The sequence below is a fragment of the Drosophila navojoa genome, chromosome 3 (assembly GCF_054131105.1).
Source record: "Drosophila navojoa isolate 15081-1374.11 chromosome 3, UAZ_NAV_1.0, whole genome shotgun sequence".
In the NCBI taxonomy this organism is placed as follows: domain Eukaryota; kingdom Metazoa; phylum Arthropoda; class Insecta; order Diptera; family Drosophilidae; genus Drosophila; species Drosophila navojoa.
In genome coordinates, this window is record NC_142891.1 from 28,237,283 (window position 1) to 28,261,894 (window position 24,612).

The 24,612-nt window shown below is 40.0% G+C and overlaps 7 protein-coding genes across 7 annotated transcripts in view; 4 read left to right on the forward strand and 3 right to left on the reverse strand.

Annotated features, from left to right (window-relative positions):
* Positions 1-9,743: 9,743 nt before the first annotated feature.
* LOC115564197 (uncharacterized) overlaps positions 9,744-24,612 on the forward strand; it is a 104,805-nt gene continuing 89,936 nt past the window's right edge. The window contains exon 1 of the mRNA XM_089257705.1: positions 9,744-9,760. The gene's annotated coding sequence lies outside the window, so the exon portion shown is untranslated. The remainder of the gene's footprint in view (positions 9,761-24,612) is intronic.
* On the forward strand, positions 9,754-12,397 carry ppk11 (pickpocket 11). The gene is made up of 4 exons (XM_030385780.2): positions 9,754-10,993; positions 11,443-11,584; positions 11,682-11,788; positions 12,231-12,397. Exons 1-4 carry the CDS (start codon positions 9,754-9,756, stop codon positions 12,395-12,397), a joined length of 1,656 nt encoding a protein of 551 aa, XP_030241640.1.
* On the forward strand, positions 12,479-14,591 carry ppk16 (pickpocket 16). Its single transcript, XM_018099026.3, has 6 exons — positions 12,479-12,933; positions 12,994-13,296; positions 13,531-13,994; positions 14,063-14,231; positions 14,294-14,394; positions 14,452-14,591. The coding sequence occupies exons 1-6, from the start codon at positions 12,479-12,481 to the stop codon at positions 14,568-14,570; spliced, it is 1,611 nt and encodes a 536-aa protein (XP_017954515.2). The 3' UTR covers positions 14,571-14,591.
* LOC108649924 (zinc carboxypeptidase A 1) lies at positions 14,612-16,069 on the reverse strand. The gene has a single exon (XM_018099020.3). The coding sequence runs from the start codon at positions 16,037-16,039 to the stop codon at positions 14,759-14,761; it is 1,281 nt and encodes a 426-aa protein (XP_017954509.1). The 5' UTR covers positions 16,040-16,069; the 3' UTR covers positions 14,612-14,758.
* LOC108649925 (zinc carboxypeptidase A 1) lies at positions 17,020-18,369 on the reverse strand. The gene has a single exon (XM_030385764.2). It carries the CDS (start codon positions 18,336-18,338, stop codon positions 17,058-17,060), a length of 1,281 nt encoding a protein of 426 aa, XP_030241624.2. The 5' UTR covers positions 18,339-18,369; the 3' UTR covers positions 17,020-17,057.
* ppk18 (pickpocket 18) lies at positions 20,035-24,246 on the forward strand. The gene is made up of 7 exons (XM_089257231.1): positions 20,035-20,368; positions 20,444-20,650; positions 22,458-22,826; positions 22,897-23,047; positions 23,480-23,673; positions 23,734-24,072; positions 24,132-24,246. The coding sequence occupies exons 1-7, from the start codon at positions 20,250-20,252 to the stop codon at positions 24,244-24,246; spliced, it is 1,494 nt and encodes a 497-aa protein (XP_089113357.1). The 5' UTR covers positions 20,035-20,249.
* LOC108649525 (zinc carboxypeptidase A 1) lies at positions 20,637-21,984 on the reverse strand. Its single transcript, XM_018098492.3, has one exon. It carries the CDS (start codon positions 21,953-21,955, stop codon positions 20,675-20,677), a length of 1,281 nt encoding a protein of 426 aa, XP_017953981.3. The 5' UTR covers positions 21,956-21,984; the 3' UTR covers positions 20,637-20,674.

Consider the following 24,612-nt stretch of genomic DNA (forward strand, 5'->3'; position numbering starts at 1 on the left):
TTCCGGGATAATAGCGCATAGTTTAAAAAGTTATATAATGATGTTTACCTTAGCCACTATCGGCGATGCGTAGTTGGCTCTACGTCGCAATTAGATAAGGTATATCGAAGATATGTAGAGCTCGTAAGCCCCAAGCTCGTCCAGATGGCGCCAACTAAGGTCAGAATCAGGCATTGAACTGTCTGGAAGTTGTTTATCCAAATTGTTGAACTGATCTTTTAAAGAGGGAGTAGAGTGCTTGGTACACATCTGAGGCTACGCCATCTGCATTGCTAATGGACAAACGTAAACCTTCTTTCATATGGAGGCTATATGGGAATTATGCAAATAGCGCAATCCCAAATCTGCGCCAGTTTCTTGAGCTCTTTGTTTCTTTTGTTGTTATTTTATCGCTGTCTTGCTGCAGGCCACTTCGGTTCATGGCCAACGCAAGGGAGAGTGCAAAATGCGCATATTTATGGAGCCCGGAGTCGGACATAGAGGCGGATCCGGAGTCGAGAACTGGGGAAGGGGGCCGTAATGGACGTCAGACGCCAGACGCTAGACGTCAGATATGCTGAGTGACATACAAACCCCAAGTTGGTTTCGACATCGTTGCATGCTCCACATGGCAGCCACATACGTCAGTCCCAGCCCCAGACAAACTCCCAGTACAAGGGGGAGGTGCAAAAGGAGCAGCCCCCAATTGCTATGCGTATCCAATAGCATATGCAAATGTCGCGTATGGGGCCCCAGACTCGAAGAACCCGCCTCGAATGCATTGAACTTTCCATATGCGCTGCAACGTGGCGTATTCCTAATGCAATCAGCACAAATTTAACAGCTGCACGTGACCGCAACTAAGTGCTATTATATATGAAATCGTTAAAGCTAGTCTAAATGGCTTATAATTAAAAATGGACACGCAAATAATAAGGCGGCTTGACAATCAAATGTGTCAAATATAAATCACCTTGAGGAAACGTAACCTTATACGTAACAAACGTAAAATAGGTAACTGAAACATATTTATGTATGAGAGTAGGATATACCCGTATATGTAAGTGCTACCGCTGCTCCTATATTGTATGCCGTAAGTAATAATAAGTAAAATGTATGAGCAACAATGTATGAACTTATCAAATGAAACTTTAATATCTGATTATATTTAATGGTTACGAAAGTCACGAAGAGACTTCAACTTATAAAAGAGCTATTTATTTATTTCGAAATTGGATTTTCTATTCGACCCAAAATTATATTAAATACAGTCTTCAAATTAAAAAAAATATGAATCCTCAATTCTTTTTGTTTATTTATATATCTTATATTTCTTTATCGTATGGATATAAATAAAATGAATTCTGCGCTATAAATGATTATTTGAAGTTCAGGACTAAAAAATGAAATATGTAATGATATATAAGCTCAAACATTTATAAATTTATATAAGATTTTTATAGCTTAAATACATGTAAACTAAAATATTAATATCATAGAGTAATTAATAATTAACTTAAACAGGTTAAACTGGTGAAACGGCTTTAGATAAATCACTTGAATTTGGCTTTTAATAGGTCGGACTATTTAGCAGTAAAAATTGTAGAAACTTATCTACGCTAGGTGGGTCTGAAATAAAGTCGATGAACTACAACATATATAGGAAGAAGAATAGAAAGGTTTCCTTAAAATATAAAGAAAAAACGAATAATATAGTCGCACCGATAACTGGATATTTAGTATCTATGTTAACAGCCCTCGCTTCACAAGCCCAATTTCTTACTGACGTAGCTGAATGAATATTCGCAGGAGCACGCAAATCTAGCAAAAACAACTAATGTTGGGCTGTGATTAATCTGAAAAGCTGAAAGCGAGAACCCACTTGTGGAACGACCGAGCCTTAAAGCACACTTCACAAGTAATATGAAATTCAGAATATCAGAAAAACCCGCTTGAGTTCGAGTGAACTATTAAGCAATTAATTGAATGAGTATTCAAAGTGCCAATTGGTTTGGAATATTTTTCATGGCACAAAGCGAAGCAATTCATTCATAACACTCATGAGTGTCCGCCTTCCGACTGTTCCGATTGCCTTCCCCAGACCTGCCCGAATAATAAATGCGATTCGAGTGCATTTTGTGGGGCTGCAATTTAATTAATTCTAGCTCTATCAAATCTCTCAGATCTTTGCTCGAATGCCGTTCTCAAATAATCATCGAGCCGAACGAACGAACATTTGCTTTGTGCAAGTCCGCGAGAAATACCCAAGCTTCAAGTTTGCTGACGTCAAACGTAATTTTTGTCTCATTTGGAGAGACTTGGGTTGGCTGGCTGGCTTGGGGAGCTCAGGAGAGCGGGAGCGGCGATGATTACAGACATTTCTCTGTCATGATCATCATCAACAGCACATGAGCAGCAGCATCATCAGCAACGGGATCTGCGGGAGTAACTGGAGGCTGGGCCCAGGGCAGCGCTCCGTCAGCTAAAGTGCCTCATTCTGCTCGCTTCACTGGCCATCATCATCGTCAAACAAACAAAGACCTAAAGACAAAGAAGCAGAGCACTGACGCAGTTGAAGAGAGCTCCACGCTTCAAGCGCCAAGTTCCAAGTTCCAAGCTCCAAGCTCCAGCTCCATTTGACGTTTGTTTACCGAACACCCTTGACTGGGGTATTTAAATTGGTTGACAAAGAATGCTAGCCATACAAGAATGGGAGAAATGATTGATGAGAAGAAATAGATGCAGCCGAAATATTGAAAGTAGTCACATTTTTCTTTTAGGGAATATTTTAAAATTTCCACTGATTTGCCAATAAGTAACTTCTTTTAAAAACCTTTGATAATTTTATTCGAATGAGTTACAGACATAAGTCACATTTTGGATAATTGTGTATGTATTTATTCGATAAAAGTGTGTGAACTTTAACAAGAATAACTAGCTAAGACCAAATATAATCATAAATTAAATTATTCTCAAATTAAATTCAAGAAGTATCCCAGTACAGTGGAATCCAACTAAGAATATTTTAGAGCTGTTTAAGCGTATTCAAGCTTCGTCACGCTGACTCTAACAGTTCTTACTTGTCGCTCAACATTTTTTATAATTTTTTTTTCTTAATTTTTATATAAATTTGCGGTTGTGATTGACGCACTTGCGTGTCACTTGACAATTTTTTTCTTTTAATCTCGCGACTTTATCGTAGCTTACGAGCCTGCATCGTAATCGCAATCGCACTCCGACTCTCCGATTCCAATTTCAATTCGAATTCACACTGAATTCTCGCTTAATAGTTTGCTCAGGTAGCAAGAGACGGTTCTACAACTCTTCCGCGCCGGCTCTTAAAACAATTTGAGTTGTTGTTGCTGTTGGCATTACGCACAGCTGAGCAAAATGTTTGTTATAATTTTGACATGGCGCTCGTTATTAATTTATAATTCAATGACTTTACTGACGTAATAGTATTAAGCTTTGCATAGAGCACAGCAAAAACTATAAATCGTTGCCTCATTAACATGTTTGCTTTGTTATACGAGCATCCAGCTGCTGGTGTAGGTGTGTGCGTGTGTGTGCATAGTTAATCGCCCGTTATAGCCGTGTAGGCACTACCTGAGAGATGTGTGTGTGTGTGTGTGTGTGTGTGTGTGTGTGTGTGTGTTCACTCCACTAGCGCCAGAAACAATTTGGTTTTGGGGGAGAGCAAGTAAAACAAAATATATTAACAAATATACGCGAATACATTTTGGATAAATAAAAGATATGACGGAATTTTAAGATAAAAACAATAGGCGTTACCTATTTAAATTGCTGAACATTGAGCATTTTTCTTTTTCAGTTAATAACAGATTTACAGTATTTTGAATGGTTTTCAGCCATATTCGTAACCTATTATAAAATGAATGAGTAGACTGCACATAATATTTCGCTAGTCAATCAGGCTATTCACTATAGTTATTTAATGTTTTTATCAACAAAATCAGAGTTTAGGCGATACTTTGAAATATTAATAAAACACCAACTAATTTTCGAAATTAATCGCTGAGAAGTAGATGTGGTAAGTAAGGAAGAATAATAGATATTGGAATAAAACTGCTTCTGATCTGACAGAAACAATTTAAACAACTTATCGTCTTGATTTTCAAATTCAACGTAATTATAATTCAAAAGATAAGAAGAGCATGATGAGTTTTCGAAAAATGTCACAATATCTCAATGTCTCCAAAATGCGAACTGTGATTTCAACATAAATTAATTTAAATTTTTATCAAGAGGTACGTTGACATTCTGTAATATTCGTATTATGTAAATCCCAGGCAGCTTCTAAGTCTTTGAAGTCTCTGTTCTGCGTCATCAAACTGCGACAATCTCGGGACATATTACTAAAAGCTGAGTAAATTTTCGTTTTTTATGAATTAATTCATTGAAAAATTGTTGACAACTAATTTCATGGGAAAGTTTTTTGTTTAAATATGGGCTGATTTTTATTATTATTTTTCAGAAATATTAGCAGAGAAATTCTGGAGTATTTCTGTGAAACTTTAGATTAAAAGAGGCCTGGTATTGCGTCAGTCCCAAGACGATCGTTAAATATATAGATGGAACCTAAGATTGACAGCACAGAATAATAGAACAGAAGTATATACAAAATAAAATAAAATAAAATAAAATATATATATATATATAAATTTGGGTTTATTTTTAATAAATTATGCCGACAATTTCAATTTATAAGTTCAGCAATTAATGTGAACCATTTGCAAATAATATCTGGTACGTCTTGCCCCTGGTAACAATTAATGCTAACAAAAATGAAATTTGTTTTTCATACGCAGAGGCTATCAATATGTTCAAATTACTCTGCAAAATAAATTTTAGGTAAGGCGTATTAATTATGTGGAGCAAAGGAACATGAAACCAAAAAGCCTCATGCTTGAACATTAAAATTGAACTTTTAAGTATATGTGGTCGGAATCTAGAGACCAAACGTTTCAGATGTATGCTACTTCATAAAATTTACTACTACACGACTAAAAAATTTAAGAAAAATAATTAGATTTAAACCAAATATGATTTATATTTTATACCCACTCTATGAGAGTGCATTATTTACAGGGCATTCGCCAGTCAATCATTCTTTTCGTTATGTCAAGATGAATTATATTCACATATTTTGTGAATTTTTACCATTGAAAATAACGTAGAAGCATGTGAATGGCGCGAGCCACATTGATAAGCTCTGCAAATATGACACCCTACTCAAATACATACGTAGGCACATAGAGGTACACATGTATCTCTCTCTATATATATCGCTCTATCTATATATTTCGACGATGTGCTAATCTAGGGTCACGCCCAAATCAAATGCTCAAATTTTTAGAGCCGAAAAGCAAAAGGAAAAAAAATCACGCGAGGCAAATGTGCAAAAATACTCGTAAAATAAAACAAATAAAAAGTCCGAAAAGCAAAACAATCTTTAGAATAACAAAACGGTATTATTTATGTGCGTGTAAACATTTTGATGGATCTGAATTGAATAGGCACTAGAAAAGAAACGCCAGCATTTGGTTTGCATTCAAGCACATTGTAAAGAGTTGCATATATATACATAAATATCTTTTGTGTTTCGAATCATTAAAAAGAAATCAAATTAGTAATTTGCTTTATAGAATCCATTAATAGGGGAAACAAAATATATCCCAACCTAAATTTGATTTTGAAAAAAACATTGTTTATGAAAACTTTGCTCACAATTTTAAAACATCGCACTGCTCAGATTGTCATTAATATTTTTTAAAAGAATTTTATTGCGCACACTTTAAGTGTATTGTGTGTGAAAAAACTTCAAAGGAAAACGTCGAGTTCAAGACTGAAGAACTGAAGAAACGTAACCTTGTCTGGGTTATATTATATATTGTTTCGAGTGTAACAAAACAGAATTTACATTAAAAGAAAAAAAGATATTATACTTTATAAAGAAATATAAATATTGAATGTATTTTCAGAGAAATTCTCCACTACATGCTAATCTTGTATATATAAATATACCTAGTTGTACATTTAAAAGAATTGCTCGAACAATAAATGTAATTTCAGAGCAACATATGATTATTATGTAGATTTCGATTTTTTCTGAGTGTAACATCTGCACCTAAAGCCGATTATAATGGCTAACATGCAATCTGCAACGAATATCAGACATAAAAGCTTCTAGCATTCAGTAAAACTATATGCATCATCGTTAACAAAGTTAACAAAGCGATATGATATTGTTTTTCCAACCTTCAGCCGTAAAGAAACACAATCTGTTATTGGCATTGTGTATAGCCCAATCCATATATGAGCCGACACGTTTCACTATAGGCAGCAGTCGCCTGACCTAGGGAAACGCTGATTCAGTAGGGAGGTTCAAAAGTCGTTGTCCGCACCTCTGAAATGGCCAATAAATAAATCAGAAATAAAACAGCCTGAAAATCGACTCATATTCAATTTGCGTCAATTACAACGAAAGATTAGCCTCGCTCTAGTTTCGTATAATGAGGCGCTGCGTCTATATAAATCAACGTTCAGATAATATAATGCGAAATACAACGTCGCTGGGGGCAGCTAAAAAAAGCAAATACAAAACTCGACGGAATCGGCTTACTGGGGCTCATCATTATCGTCATTAACAAAAATAAAAAAATAAAAAACACAAATACAAAAGAAGTTAAATTAACAAAACGCACAGCCAAAAATAGCGAGCGATTGGAGACGTTAAAGATGCCTGGTTTATACCGTACTCTATGACGTAATATATGCATATATATGCCATACGGATGCAGCTTACAGTTTACAGTTATGTTTGACTTATATATTAAAAATAAACGCGATCAATTTATATTTTAAGGCTTCAAGTTCAGCTGCACTCGCAGTTTTTTTCCACCAGCTCCAACAGCACGCTGAGATCAGCTGTCGCACATTCTCTTATCTCTCCCCGACATCGACCACATTATTTTGTAATAAATATAATATATAAATATACATATAAATATACATATACATATGCATATATGTATACATATGTCTTGCTATGGCACGTGGCTGCCAAATGAATGAATTGAAATGTTCACAGAATATTATAATATCATTAGGCGCCGGCTCGTGCACCTATATTTGGACGAGAAAGGAAAAAATAAAGACAACAACAAAAGACAATATGTATACGGCAAAAAATATTAATAATAAAATCCAATTAATTAAAGCCATGCAAACGTCGATTCGGCGAAAATTTATGGCATTCAACTTTTCATACAAACCCCAAATATTTGCCCCGGTCGAAAGCAAACTCTTTTCTCGTAAGTAAATATTGTGAACTCAAATATTTGCACGCGATCCGGTGGTAATCGAATTTTGCCTTACGCTTAAAAGTATTCAATGTTTTTTTTTTTTTTTTTTTTTTTTTTTTGTAATCATTAAAACTTAAATAAGAAGTCTTTAAATCGCTCTTGGCAGTGAAAGGAGTATGTTAGTTTAGTGCACGGCCGGCTTCCTTTTCGCATTTTCTCTCTCTCTCTCTATCTCTCACTCTCTCTCGCTCTCTCTCTCTCTCTCTCTCTCTCTCTCTCTCTCTCTCTCTCTCTCTCTCTCTCTCTCGCTCTCTCTGTTGCTAGGGCCTGGGGATTTACAGTTTGTGCTTTCAACTGATAAAATGTAAAGATATTTTGAATTCCGTTAGAACTATATATTCAATTTGAAACCTTTAGCTCCAAAACTGTTATTAGTTACTGTTATTATCATTTACATACATATTTATTAAAAATATAACTCTCAGTTATTGTTTCTCTTGAAGAGATGATACATTTTAAATGTCTTTTTAGCATATAACTTAGAACTTAATATCACAGATTCATTCTCAAATTAAAACTTGTCAGAAATGCTCAAATGCTGCAAAAATGCATTGATAATCTTTGTAATATATGTGCATGTATTGTACTTCATATATTTAAAGGTTAATGTAAAGTGATCTTACCGTCAGTTGTTTCCGATCAATAGTACCATGCTTTCAATATTGTTTGTTGGCAGGAGTTGGAGTAAGAATATATAATAAATAACGGGTTTAGCTAAGCCTGTACTTATGTCTTATTCTCATTCTAAGACTTATATAAAGCACATCTTCATAAATCTGTTGTAGCTCTCAAAAGTTTTTATATTAGTAAAAGTAATTCTTTGAAGCACTAATTAAAATGAAAGATAAAAGTTAAATATATTAGGAATCTCTGATATATGCATACAGACATACATATTGCGCTATGTGAATGTCGTATGACCAAACCGTTAATGAATCACCTTGCCATAGCAGCCATTGGCCAAGCCATATCCAATTCTAACGCCCGATTTGCGCGTGACTTTGATGTATCAGTATTTGGGCAGTACTTATGCATATACCAAGCTATATACATATATACTTACATATATAAATATATCTGTATATTTCAGGGGTGCAGGCCCTGTGTGACTTGTGCTGAATATTTAAGAGGATTTCAACTTATTTCTCATTAACAGGGAAAGAGAAATAGAGTGTGTGTGTGTGTGTGTGTGTGAGAGAGAGAGAGAGAGAGAGAGAGAGAGAGAGAGAGAGAGAGAGAACGAGTGGTGAAAGAGAGCTATGCTAACTGTGTGGATGTCTGGTTGACTGTGTGTGGGTGGGCGAGTGGGTAACTGGGTGGGTATGTACACTACGTAAACAGCAATCACAACAAAAGCAACAATAAGCTCATTAGCTAAGCTATGCATAACAACAATAACAATAATAATAACAATATCTGCACTGTTCAACTGCTCTTTGGGAATAGGAAGCAATATTTTCCTGTAAACAATTTCCTATTATTATTTATTTATCATGCTTATCGCTTGGGTAGCTCTCAGTAGCTATCCCCATATAAACATATGCTTAATTGTTTTTTTTTTTTTTGTTTTTCTATTGTTTACAATCATTTTCACAGGTGTGAAGGTATTTGATGAGGCTGATAGAGCTAATCAAGCAGCAGCAAGGCTTGATAGTGCCATGCTTAACAGCTGAAGGGCGTGTCGAGCTCAATTGATCATCGAGTGGGCGTAACGCTAATAATTTGGGGCATACATGACTGACCATATATAAAGCAAATGATTTTGGACTATTCGAAAATAGATTGTTGGCGCAAGTGAAACGAAACTCTAAGAAGGTTTTATTCTAATACAATATAAAATATATTTTTATAATATGTTAAAAGTATAAAAAGTAAAATTATTTGTTTGCGAAAGTGAAATGAATATTGTATAAACAATATTTTAAACAAACTTTTTTAATCTCGTAAGTTCTGTTCAAATACCTCTCGTTGAATATGTTGAATATATTTATATTTGTAGAGAGTAAACAAATCTACATTATCTAAATTATTAGCAAATTATAAAGATATTTTTTAAATATATGTAGTTCTAATATAAGTTTTGCAATACAATACATTTTGTTTTTAATCTTTTGTTGTCCCTCGATTCCCAATATAAATTTTAACAATTGGTTCTTCAGCAGTATACAAAGTATTTTGTGAGCCCTCAAATAGACTCTCCTGGCATTTTGTAGTAAATACATATTTGTATCTACACAATGTTTGTAATTCAAATATATTCATATATGTATATACTATTATAATAATAATAATAATATTTAATGGTATGAATAGGTAAAATATAATATAATATTTAGCAGGTTTAAAGTATATAATCGCATATTCAACTGGGTCAACAACAACAAACAAAATGACAACTACCCCAGCCAAAGATGCTCCCCAGCCCATCTATCTAATCAACTTTGAGGCCTATCTGCGACCCAAGCGACCGCATAAGATAATGCCGCTTCAGTGCTTCGATAGGCTGGAAAGACCTCAGACCAAATGTGAGCAGTTCCACAAGACACTGCAGAGACTTAAGCTCCTCCGATATTGGCGCACGCAACGTGCGAGATTTGCCAAGAATCTGGAACAGCTGCCATTGCCGAGATTTCTAAACTTCCTGCGGGCCCGCCATGACGACGGCCTCTGCAAGTCGAAGACGGGCTTCGAGATCTACTGCGAGATGTCGAGCATCCATGGATTCCATGTGTTCGTCGGGGCTTGCACCTGGCAGCGCGTGCTCTGGTGGCTGCTCATCTGCACGGCCATACTTCTCTCCCTCCTCGTACTGGTCATGTCCTATAGCCTCTCAGCGGAGACGCCCACCATAAGGTATATCGAGAGCATGCTGCAGCCCTTGTCGGAGCAGTCGATGAACTACCCGGCGATGAGCATATGCAGTATGAATCGCATATCGAAAAGTCAGCTCAGGATGAACGAGTGGGCGTTGCCGCTACAGCTTCTGCCCTGGTTAACTAAGCGCAATTGGAGTCTGAATGGGCAAACACGGATATTTGGCAACACTAGCTGGCCTCAGCTGCTAGAGAACCTGGCTCCACGCACTTGTGAGTCTCAGGTCCTGGGCTGCCTGTGGCAGGGCCTAGTTCAAAGCTGCGATCAGCTGCTGACCCCCAGCTGGAGCTACTCTGAGGGTCGGTGTTGCACCTTTAACGGAACACCCATCCACACAGCTGGCAATCCGGCCAAGGGCTTAACCCTACGCCTTGCCAGCCGGCTAGACGATTATGCCAGCTCACGACATTCCGCAGCTGGCTTCCAGTTGCTGCTGCACGAGGCGCACTCTGGCATTCATGCAGCCACAGAACGAGCGCTCCTGCCACGAGGCACAGAAGCTCACGTCATGCTGAGGTCTTACAGTACCCATGCCACGCCCTACATTGACGGCTTAAAGCCCGCCAAAAGAGGCTGCTACTTGAGTCAGGAGCGCCGGCTATTCTACTATTCGAAATACAGCCAAGCGAACTGCCTAGCAGAGTGCGAGAGCGAGCGGATTCTTCAAGCTTGCGGCTGTGTGCATCCCCACATGCCGAGGTTTCCGCAATGGCCTCTTTGCGAACTGACACAACTGAAATGCCTGAGCGAAGTGGGTAAGTTATTCCGCTCAAGGAATTCAATAAAACTGGGAAGATATGGAAAGAAAGAAAGTGAAACAGAGAAGAACGAGATAGGAAGAAATCTGAAGGGTATAGAAAAAGATACAAAAAGAAAGGGAAGACAAGAGAAGAAAACAATAGGGAACATGGGGGTAGAAGGCAAGACAAAACCACAAGAAAAGATAAGAAACCTGTAAAGAATATGAAAGAATAATACAGATATCAACGAACGAATTGACGAATTGACTGACTGATAAACTAAGATGTATTCACCAAGAAAATAACTTTTTATTGGTTGATTTAATTGGTAAACATTATTTCACAATTTAAATTAGAAAATGTGTTTTTTTTTTAATTAATTTTTGTATTTTCAATTAATTAATGCAGAATTCGCACTTAGTCCCTAAATTTGGTTATAATTTATTGATATCTATTTTACCTAGCTTACAGCTGGGATCAACTGCTAAGCATTTGCAATTGCCTACCGTCCTGCCAGTTCAAGCGCTATGAAATGCAAATCGATCTGGCAACCCTTAATGAGAGCTACCCGATGTTTCAAGCTCATCATTATAATATTTCTTTCTAGTAAGTTTGATATTTGCACTGACCAAACAGTGATATTTGTCATGAGGGGCTAAACGGATATCTATGTATATTTACATCTATAATTATTTTATGGCAGCAAAAACTTTAATGGTTCGGACGAGGTTCTACTACACATATACTTTGATTCATTAAACGAGGAGCGACTGCGTTTGGATGTCTATGAGAATTTTCTTACTTTTATAGGTAAGTACAGGTAAGCAACGACATAGAAAACTCTGAAACATTAAGACCGAAAAATGTATGCGGTGTCTATATAAAAAGTCAGTGTTTAATGGCATATTATAAAAATCGAAAAGTTGTGTGAAGATTAGATGGGATTCCTTATTCACTTTTCAGTTAGTTAAGGTCTGTAGATTTCCATTTATCAATATTAAGCGACCAATTAAAATCGCCTTAACGAATCTTTCAATCAGATCATTATATAATATACACCTATACTCAATGAAACTAAATAAAATACATCTATATTTAAGCTAATAACTAACTTTGGATAATCCTTAAGAAATTCTGCTCGAAAGAAGTATCCAAACTGACGGACGTTGTAGTGAAATCTCACTGTGGCTAACGACCATTAAGACCTACATATATTTAATAAACAACTTATCAACCGATTGCTTTGTGACAGGTACCTTTGGCGGCATCACCGGCCTATTTATGGGCTGCAGTTTCGTATCTGTGTTCGAGCTGATATTCTTTGTATGTGTGCGACCCACATGTAACTGGCTAACTCGGCAGCAAATACGTTACAGGCGACGTCGTCAGCAACGAACTAATGGCACGAAGGCTAATTAGGACAAGTCTATTAGCCAGCCTTCCCAATACATACAGAGAGCCCATTAAGTCAGTTGCCCGAAGCACCTTCTGCTGGTCAACATGGCCTTCAAGAAGCGACGCATCTTCGATATGCAATTGGTTCAGTCGCAACAGCTGCAGATCAAACTGACCGAGTACCATAAAAGTAACAGCATAAACACCATCGAGAAAACGTCTGAGCACTGGAAAATCTTTCAATTCCGAGAGATACGGATCTGGTTTATGGACAGTTTGCGTAATTTTTGCCAGACTACCTCACTGCACGGCTTCAGCTATATTACACGGCCGGATATCAGCCGAAATGAGCGTTGCTTTTGGCTCGGCGTCGTTATAGCAGCTATCATTAGTGCCATATCTCTGGTGCTCACCTCCTGGTACTCGAATCGTGAGACGCCCACGGTGACTGTCATCGAGAGCTCGCACTTTCCCACCTGGAATATACCCTTTCCAGCGGTAACCATATGCAACTTCAACCGGGTGTCCAAAACGAAAGCATTAATGCTGAAGGAGCACATGTGGGTGACACAGAAGCATCTTTAGCAAAGAATCTAATATATTGTTCCGAAATTCCACAGGCGGTTGCCTCCGAATGTAACCAAAGCGGAGCTACAGGAGCTCTTTAATCTAACTCTGTTGCCCGCCGGCCGCACAATTAACAATAGTTCATTGGAAATCTACGATCAAATATTGAGATTGAATAATATGACGCTCACGGAACTTACGAATCGCCTGTCTCCCGATTGCCTAGACATGATTTCCCGGTGCATTTGGAAGGGAATCAAGACGCGCTGCGAGAGCCTGTTTCAGCGCATCGTCACCATTCAGGGCATCTGCTGCAGCTTCAACTTTTTTGCAACCATGTCCAACAACTTCCCAGTGTAAGTGATTCTAGCAGAGGTACACACATGGGGCCAACTGAATCCTTACAAGTTGTCGGCTGCTGTCTCAGCACAGATCAATAGGTCAAAGATTTAGACACATATAGATTTAAATAAGGAATTAAGGCACTGCCAAGGCTGCCAAATGGCTTTGTGTCATATGGACAACCTTTTAGTAGTTAGTTAAAATACTTTCTGTACCTTTAACCGCAACAACATGTTCCTTTCTATCAGCAAAATTGCCTATCAAGTGCCCAAGCGTCCTTACCGCGTAACTGGATGTGGTTATACGACGGGTCTATCTGTCCTGCTTGATCCAATGGTAGCCGACTATTACGGCACCTTCTTTAGTGGATTTGGCTTTCGTCTGCTAATTCATGATGCCTATAATTTTCCGGACGAGAATTCAGAAACTAAGGTGGTTACATCGACTCGCGAGAGCTTCGTGCGCATCAACCCAGCGTCAACGTATGCCACGAAGGATATTCGTCAGATGGACCTGCGCTGGAGGAACTGCCTCTTTGGCAGCGAGCGCAAGCTGGATGGCCTTAAACGCTATTCCTTCATCAACTGCATGTTCGAATGCAGGATGAAGATGACTCTTCAGCGCTGCGGCTGCCTGCCCGCCTATCTAATCAACAATGGGACCATCAAGATCTGCGGTGTGCTTGATATGAATTGCATGCTCGAAACCAAGCGTGAGTAGGAAAATTGAGCCATATTCGAAGGCTGTCGTCCTGAGTGATTTTCCTAATTTGGAAATTAGGCTTCTTTTCGCGTGCCCTGGCCAATCTAGACGCCCCGTACTCCATCGTACGTAATACGAACGACTTTCCCTGTGATTGTCTGCCTGACTGCGAGTCGAATCAATATGGCTCCGAGAGCACTATGGGCCGGCTGGACGCCAGCTACTCCCGCAACAAAATGGCCAACAGGCAAGATTTCCCCTAAAATATTACTCTTATGGTGAAACTGATTTACTGCATTCAAACTACAGCTCGAATCATACAGATAGCATATTGGTGCACGTCTTTTATAGCGACCTGATGTCCACCAGATATCGTATGGAGATTTTTCAGAACTGGCTTTCAGCATTGGGTAAGCTCTTGTCCATTGATAACCCCCATAGCTATTTAATACACTTTATCCTTTCAGCGTCATTTGGCGGTCTCCTTGGCCTTATTTTAGGTTTCAGCATTGTCACGGCTTTTGAGTTTGTTTACTTTCTCACGTTTCGACCCGTATTCAACTACATCAATCGAGAAAGAGATTAGATCTAGCCTTAGCCTAAGTATCATAATCAAAGTAGTCATAATTAAAGTAGTCATAGTCAAGAATACACAAAATTCAGCAACCTTTATTAGTGGTTAAAGAAAACATCTATTTTATGCAAAGTTGTTGCACAATTTGGTAAAATACTTCGAAATATACCATTCAATGCTTACCGCTATGTTTTCTTTCTTTATTCAAAGTATCCCAACTTCTTGACCTCGCCAACCATGGCGGTAATCGAGTCCAGCACTTCTTCGCTAGCAGGGATGATCTGTTCAGCGGGCAGCTTGAAACCGGTGAGGACCGATGCAGATGAAGGACGCAGCTCATAGCAGAAAGCCATGCGCACACCCTGGGTGCCATAAGCCCAATCAATACTGGCGCCAGCTGCAGGGTAGATGGCATCATAGATGTTGCCACCAGTGTACTTTGTATTGTAGCGCTGGGAGATGGCAGCAATTGAAGCATTAAACACCCGCTGGAAGTCCTCTACATTGTCAGGCAGATCGGCCGTGTGTCCATACGGGTAAAGCAGGTACTGCGAATAGGAATGGAACGAAATATGGAGATGGATCTTGTCCTTTATCGAGGCAATGTAGTTCGACAGCGATAGAGTTTCGATCTCAGAGAATGCGCTAGGTCCAGCGTAGGTATCGGAGCATGGATCGGAGCTTGCACCCACTTCGTTCCAGTGGAAGTCCCAGTTGCGGTTGGGATCAGCGCCGAAACATTTGCCGTAGGGAGTACGAGTCTTGCGCCACATACGATTTGTGGTGTGGGTGTAGACGTAACCATCCGGATTGGCATGGGGGAAGACGTACCAATTGTAATTGTCGGCCAAGTCCTTGACGGAATCCAAGTTTGAGGTTAGGAGCTGATTGATGATGAAGGTGGCAGCAGCGGGAGCGATCCATTCTCGAGCATGAATCCCAGCCTCCAATAATATGCCAGGTTTCTCGCTGAGGCTCTTCGATATTTTGACACCAAGAATCGAACGTCTCTGATAGGTCTTTCCACCCTCAATCAATGTGACAACGTGTGGGTACTTATTTGCCAGGCTAATCATCCAGTTGTATGTATCATCCAGTTCATAGTACTGCGCCCAGTTATAGTCTGAGGTGGCGCGACCCTTGGGTGCCACCTTCTCGTCAATCTCATCCATCGACTTTTGGAAGTCCTTGGACTGAAGTTCATATTTAATCTCAGCTTTGCCCAGAATCTCCAATACATCGGGCACTTTGTGGGGGGCAACAACCATCTGGACATCGGCTCCGACAATGTGAACACCGTCCAAGAACAAAATGGAATCCGATGATCCTTCAAGTTGCTTTAGCACAGCCAGCTGCTCGGCATTTTCTGCATTGGCTTTGTATAGACGGTAGTTGTCAAAGCGGACCCGTTCCGCCCCACTCAATCCAATAGTTGCCAAAAGGCCAAGCAGGGCGAAAAGAAGCGACTTGTTCAGCGACATGGTTGTCGGTGGTATTAGCCATTTAAGGTCGCGTGGTTGCTTTTTATTGACGCTGGAGCTTATAGCGCAACAGGTTGATAAGCGCTGATAAGTCAATTAACTAAGCCATATTTATAGCCCTTGCGATTATAACGTCAATCCTTAGGATCATAAATAAGAGCGTAATCTGTGTCCAAGCCCTTATCAATACTTTCATTACTCTAGTATAAATCACTGCACTTTTTGAAACCCATTTTTGTGGGTTTCGTTCAATTTAGGAGCGTTATCTTTGAATTAATTATCAAGTATGTGGGTTTAATCCGGCACTATTCAGTGACTTGCAGTCTATAAATTGAATACGTGATACAGACGTAACGTATTCAGGTACTTGCGTACGTATTCATTAATGTACCTTTATTTGCTGACTGAAAACTATTGAGATATCTGTTGAAACCTTATCTTTTACACATAAAAAATCAAGCACTATAAGCGCATCCATCCAATTAAAAATCTCGCTTGGAAGCAAGCGATATGGCAGGTCGGAATTCTAAACTATTTAAATATATTTTGAAATATATTCGAAACAAAGAAACAGTTCTGTGTACTACCTAGAAAGTGAAATACATGGCCATTCATCATAAGCTCTTCTTGACATTCATTAATAATTTAAACAGAATTGGCTGACTTCACAAGCTATATAAATCTTATCAATCGAGCCGCCTCGCTTATTAAATTTCCGTTTCATAAGTAATTCTCAAGCATATTAGGTTTGTTATTAAAGGTAGTTTTATTCGGGTGGCCACGAGTTGTCAGTCTTAGAGCAATCTATGCTCACTGGAAATGAGACAAATAAAGAGCAATAATTCCTTTCAAGTCAATAATCCACCTGATACCAATCTATTGACTTTTGTCATAGATATCGATGAACTCACTGAGATTCTCATAGTCCCAATGAATGCACCTGCCACCTGTATATGACCAATAGGAATTTAATGCACAAATATGCTTTTAAAATCTGAGTCCTTTATTGTTGAAATTATTACTTGAAATAGCCCAATTTCTGCACCTGGCCAACCATGGCGGTAATCGAGTCCAATAGCTCCTCGCTGGCGGGAATAATCTGGGAAGCAGGCAACTTAAATCCAGTGACATAAGAGTTGGAAGAAGGACGCAGCTCATAGCAGAAAGCCATGCGCACACCCTGGGTGCCATAAGCCCAATCAACACTGGCGCCAGCTGCAGGGTAGATGGCATCATAGATGTTTCCACCAGTGTACTTTGTATTGTATCGCTGGGAGACAGCAGAGATGGCTGCGTTGAACACTTGTTGGAAATCCTTAACGTTATCGGGCAACGATTTAGTATGGCCATAAGGATAGAGAAGATACTGCGAGTACGCATGGAGCGAGACATAGAGCTGAATCTTGTCTTTGATCGAGGCAATATAGTTCGACAAGGACAAAGTCTCAATCTCAGAGAACGCTTTGGGTCCAGCGTAGGTATCAGAACAGGCGCTGCTGCTGGCGCCCACTTCATTCCAGTGGAAGCCCCAGTTGCGGTTTGGATCGGCGCCGAAGCAGCTACCATAAGGTGTACGGGTCTTACGCCATAGGCGATCCTTGGTGTGAGTGTAGACATAGCCATCGGGATTGGCATGGGGGAAGACGTACCAATTGTAGTTGTCGGCCAACTGCTTAATAGAATCCACGTTTGACGTGAGCAGCTGGTTGACAATAAAGGTAGCAGCCGCTGGGGCGATCCACTCTCGAGCATGAATACCAGCCTCGATGAAGATGCCGGGCTTCTCGCTGCCACTCTTGGAAATCTTCAGGCCCAGAATTGAACGACCCTGATAGGTTTTGCCACCCTCGATCAGTGTGACAGTCTTTGGGTTTTGCTTGGCCAAGGACTGCATCCAGGTATAGGTATCCTCCAGTTCGTAATACTGGCCCCAATTGTATTCAGAGCTGGCGCGACCCTTGGGTGCCACCTTCTCGTCAATCTCATCCAACGACTTTTGGAAGTCCTTGGACTGCAGTTCATATTTAATCTCAGATTTGCCCAGAATCTCCAATACATCGGGCACTTTGTGGGGGGCAACAACCATCTGGACATCGGCTCCCACCAGGTGAACACCATCCAGGAATATGATGGAGTCCGAAGATCCCTCCAGTTCCTTCAGCACAGCGAGTTGCTCTTCATTCTCAGAAGTGGCCTTATACAGACGATAATTGTCATAGTGAACGCGTTCCGCCTGACTCAATCCAAAGGTGGCCAAAAGGCCCAACGCGAGAAAAAGAAGCGACTTGTTCAGCGACATTGTTGTCGTTGTTATGAAGTGCAAACAGTCGTGTGCTGAGCTTTTATAGGGTTTTGCTTTGTGCTCTTATTCGATAGAAACTTTGCTGATAAGTCCAGTCAATCCAATTTTATTTACAGTCCTTGTGTTAGGTGAATATTTTTTGCTAGACTTAAAATGGAAAATAATCTAAGTTAATACATCTATCGCAACACATCTAGATTGTAAATCAATACAAAGCGACGTAGACATACAAAAAATGCAAGTCTTCAAATTTTTCAACCTAGTCATAAAGAACTTGGGTGTACAGTAAGTACAAGCATGAATGAATGCAGCTAGAATATCTTTGGAAACATCTGTATCTGTATCTGTATCTGTATCTGTATCTGTATCTGTATCTGTATCTGTATCTGTATCTGTATCTGTATCTGTATCTGTATCTGTATCTGTATCTGTATCTGTATCTGTATCTGTATCTGTATCTGTATCTGTATCTGTATCTGTATCTGTATCTGTATTCTGTACTGTATCTGTATCTGTATCTGTATCTGTATCTGTATCTGTATCTGTATCTGTATCTGTATCTGTATCTGTATCTGTATCTGTATCTGTATCTGTATCTGTATCTGTATCTGTATCTGTATCTGTATCTGTATCTGTATCTGTATCTGTATCTGTATCTGTATCTGTATCTGTATCTGTAGCTGTATCGTATCTGTATCTGTATCTGTATCTGTATCTGTATCTGTATCTGTATCTGTATCTGTATCTGTATCTGTATCTGTATCTGTATCTGTATCTGTATCTGTATCTGTATCTGTATCTGTATCTGTATCTGTATCTGTACTGTATCTGTATCTGTTATCTGTATCTTATCTGTATCTATCTGTATCTGTATCTGTATCTGTATCTGTATCTGTATCTGTATCTGTATCTGTATCTGTATCTGTATCTGTATCTGTATCTGTATCTGTATCTGTATCTGTATCTGTATCTGTATCTGTATCTGTATCTGTATCTGTATCTGTATCTGTATCTGTATCTGTATCTGTATCTGTATCTGTATCTGTATCTGTATCTGTATCTGTATCTTAATCTATAAATGTAAATGTTAATGTATCTGTTGCTTTAAGCAACAAAAAAAAGCAAAACAGCATATATTTATATATTGAATTGAAAAAAATATATATTGAATTACATATTTTATACCGAATACACAAATGAAAGAGTATTAGAGCTCCGTCATATCTTTAGACATTTTTATAATCGTTTTTTGTTTTCTTTTTAACTAGGAATTCACTTGACATTCGCACTTACAACGCATTTTGATATCCCACTAGAAGATACGAAGCAATAGTTCGCAATGTCGATCGCTACTTTGGAGAACTTTGCGGACCACCTGCTGCTGCTAAGCAAGTTCTATTCAATTGCGGAATCGCTATCGATGAACTGGGTTAACTACGCTAGCTGCTTATTATCTATTAAAATGACTATATGCCCTTGGTGTACGATATACGGGGTGAATTGATGGCTGAACATATCTAAGCATATCTTTCTTTGACTCGATTCAATACGATTATTTTTGAAGAGGATCCAAATTTGTTAAAAAAATTATTTTCTAACTAACGTATATTCAATACTATATTAAAAATGTACCGTGTCATTTCTTTACACAATGCAGCTATTAGTCCGCAAACGAGCGTAATACAGTCGTTGTATAGCTATACTCCCTTAACTATTAATGCCCTTGGCCGTTCTTTTTCGCCCTCTTTGACTCATCCATTTAAGACATCAATCACTGAGTCACTTTTGACAGCAGCTGTCTAGGCCCTGTCACATTCCAATTGTTTGATGATTGATGAGCTATACGCACTAGGGACAGCTTTATAAATTGATTCGATAGTTGTTTTCACTTAGTAATAAACTTCAATCATGTACCAATTGTCTGAAGCGGAGTCCAACTATCGCAGACTGTTTAAAGACTTTCTACGCAATAGTTATATAAATGGATTAAAGCTTCTGCTTCTACATAGCCCTGTGCACTACGCCAAGTGAAGATATTTAACTTTCAGCAATTTAACAGATTCCAATTAACACTATTTACTATGTTTTAATAATATTGACAGAGCACTTTGGTTGGCATTTCTGGCTGTGATTGTTGTCTGGACGCACATCGTTATCGCCAATCTGACACTCGAGTACATCGATCAGCCCACTGAGATTCACATGGCACCAAATCTGGTGCATGTCTCCAACAGTCCCTTTCCCGCTGTGGGTGTTTGCAGGTCGAGCATGATTAGCAAGAGTCTAATGTATAACTATGCCACTAAAATGTAAGTCGTTTATTGTGCAAGTCTTTAATTGAAATAGCCCAACTTCTGCACCTCACCAATCATGGCCGTCAGGGAGTCCAAGAGCTCCTCGCTGGCAGGAATGATCTGATAGGCAGGCAACTTAAAGTTGATAAAATATAAATTGGAGGCAGGACGCAGCTCATAGCAGAAAGCCATGCGCACATGCTGGGTGGCATAGACCCAATCCACACTCGATCCAGCTGCAGGGTAGATGGCATCATAAATGTTGCCACCAGTGTATTTCGTATTATAACGCTTGGAAATGGCAGAGACGGCTGCGTTGAATACCTGGTGGTAGTCCTTCGCGTTATCGGGCAACGACTTGGTGTGACCATAAGGATAGAGCAGATACTGCGAGAAGGCATGAAACGAAACATAGAGCTGAATCTTTTCCTTTATCGAGGAAATGTAGTTCGCCAGGGATAAAGTCTCAATCTCAGAGAACGCTTTGGGTCCAGCGTACGCATCAGAACAGGCGCTACTGCTGGCGCCCACCTCATTCCAGTGAAAGTCCCAGTTGCGGTTGGGATCGGCGCCGAAGCAACGACCATAAGGCTTACGGGTCTTACGCCATAGGCGATCCTTGGTGTGAGTGTAGACATAGCCATCGGGATTGGCATGGGGGAAGACGTACCAATTGTAGTTGTCGGCCAACTGCTTAATAGAATCCACGTTTGACGTGAGCAGCTGGTTGACAATAAAGGTAGCAGCCGCTGGGGCGATCCACTCTCGAGCATGAATACCAGCCTCGATGAAGATGCCGGGCTTCTCGCTGCCACTCTTGGAAATCTTCAGGCCCACAATTGAACGACCCTGATAGGTTTTGCCACCCTCGATCAGTGTGACAGTCTTTGGGTTTTGCTTGGCCAAGGACTGCATCCAGGTATAGGTATCCTCCAGTTCGTAATACTGGCCCCAATTGTATTCAGAGCTGGCGCGACCCTTGGGTGCCACCTTCTCGTCAATCTCATCCAACGACTTTTGGAAGTCCTTGGACTGCAGTTCATATTTAATCTCAGATTTGCCCAGAATCTCCAATACATCGGGCACTTTGTGGGGGGCAACAACCATCTGGACATCGGCTCCCACCAGGTGAACACCATCCAGGAATATGATGGAGTCCGAAGATCCCTCCAGTTCCTTCAGCACAGCGAGTTGCTCTTCATTCTCAGAAGTGGCCTTATACAGACGATAATTGTCATAGTGAACGCGTTCCGCCTGACTCAATCCAAAGGTGGCCAAAAGGCCCAACGCGAGAAAAAGAAGCGACTTGTTCAGCGACATTGTTGGCTTTGCTATGAATTACAGAAAGATATGTGTTTAACTTTTATAGACTTCTTTGTCAAAGTTGCGCTTCAATGGAATTGGTTAAAGAGAAAGTGGGTAAAAGCCTTGCATATTGCACATCTTGACTGTGAGTAAAGTGACAAAGACCTACAATGAGTGCAATTCGTCAATTTTAAATTCTTTGCGGTGCCAAAGAACTTTTGGCTAAACTGTAAACGCAAGTATTTAGATCTTAGAGTTTATAAATACTATGCTTATAGTTTTAAAGATTTTAAATCCTCCGATGAGTACACTTTTCTAGGACTTGAATAGACAAATTATCGTATGCATGTCTGGTTAGGATAAACAAGTTTTTTGATGACTCGATAGATATATGTAGATTCATTCCTCTATAGTATATACATATAATTTACAGTGTATTGAGACTGCGTCTAGCCCGAAAAAGTTAACCTGCATATTGTCACTCAGTTCGCATGCTAATGTCCCACTCGATTCCCAGCTATCAGCACCAGACGCAAAACGGGGCAGCAGTTAGCAACGGCAGTCGCTACTCCCCGTTAGGCTTGGAGGTCTTGGCGGACCGCCTGCTGCTGCTGAGCAACTTTTATTTGAATGCGGACGAGGAGGCACCATTGGATGTCGCTGAACTGGGTCACCTCCACTGGCTACTCACCAGCTACTACAATGGCAGTGAGTATTCGGTGCACGACATACTGCGCGAGTTGACGCCCGACTGCGCAGACCTGGTGCTGCGAGGGATCGTCTATGGCACGCCTGTTAACACGAGCCAATTGTTCATCAAGCGGGCAACGTCGTCTGGTGTGTGTTGCATATTCAACTATAGGCGACCCAGCTATTCGCAATATCCGTGAGCAATTCAAATAGTTTCCAGCTATATTGAGCAATATATTCTTAGGCATTTTTTTTTTCACTTACAGCGGACAGCGTGAGCGAGATGATGCTGAAATGGCGGCACTGCCACGGGTGGTTTTTGAATCGAACTCCATTTTGAACGGCATACAATTCGTGCTGCAGGACACACACCACGACGACTATACATTGAGCTATTTCACGAATACGGCTTTTCGGGTAAATGTCATACATGTTCCCATTTAAAAACTCGTAAGAACTGAATTAGAATCAGTCATTGTCCAAGCACTAGTAGGCGTAACGATGTATGAACTTTCCAATTAGGAATATTCCTAGATTTGTATACGTAACGCTTGTTACGGTCAGATCCAATTTTTGATATACCAGACAATGTACTTAAACATGCCCTACAGTAGGTATCCCAAAAAACGTGTGTAGATTTCAAACTTAATATCTTTAGTTTCTATTACGACGAACTAATACAGGTTTATAAGGCTACACGAAATGATATCTTATATACATATGGTTTGGAATATTGGTTTTGTATTCCACAAATTCTTTTTATGAATTGCTTATTAATCGGCACTGAATTTCGGGTGACATTTTCAGCGGATTTTTTTGATGTGTAACCTTACTGATCTTGCCTTACAGCTCATTATATTTCCGCAAGAGGATTACGCCACAGTGCAGTCCAATAAGCATGGCGAAATACTCGTGGATCACAACACCATTGTGGAGATTCCCGTGCAGCCGAAGTTCTTCGACTCCAGCGCTGCGGTTCGCGGCGTCACGCCCAAAGTACGGCGCTGTTACTTCCCCGAGGAGGGCCGAAAGTTGTTGAATCAGTGAGTGAATGGGGATCTAATGGATGCAATGAATCAGCAAGTGCAGCTGCTGCTTTGCAGATCGTACTACTCACTGGATGAGTGCATTCTACTCTGTCGCATCAACAGCATGCTGCAGCATTGCGGCTGTGCATCATCCCCCATGGCCGGCACCGCTCTGAATGTCAGCTATTGCTCGCTGCTCGACTTGCCGTGCCTGATGAAGTGGCGCAGCGTTTGGTATGGCTTCACTGAGTACCCCTATGTGGAGCAGGACGAGGAAGCAGCGGAGGACGCCAGCAGCATGACGCAATGTCCACTTTGTCTGCCCAGCTGCGATGGCGTTAACTTCGAGATTAGCAACAACGTAGCCCCGCTCAGAAGATCCTTCAACTCATCCGGCTACGGACATGGTCTACTGTATGAAGGATGGTCCTTAGACCGCTTCTCCAGTTTATTAATCCTATCTCTACTTGCAGCAAGGACTTGAACAACGATCGCCCCTTGTCCATAATCAAATTGTTCTTCAAACTGCGCTTTGCGCAGTCCACACAAATGGATATGGTTGGCGATTGGATTGTGCTGCTCAGTTGAGTCGAAATATATTCTTTCTGTACTCGTCCAATCGCATTACGCTTACCCCCTCAAAAACCATCAGTGTTGCTAGTTTAGCCTCTTTCCGACTAGACTAGACTAGACTAGTTTATAATACATCGATTGAAAATGAGAATGACAGACTTTGCAAAATACCTTGCTCTTAAGAAAACTATAGAACAGATGAAACTGCTGTGTATGACATCTCATAATTACAAATTTTAATGCACAAAACCTATTTAACATATCAACAATTTGCCTTGTCCAGGATATACATTCATGTATATATTCGTATGTCTGTCTCTCCATCTGTGTCTCTTTCTGTCTGCCTAAATGCAAGGGACGAAGAATTAGAGAAGAGTATTG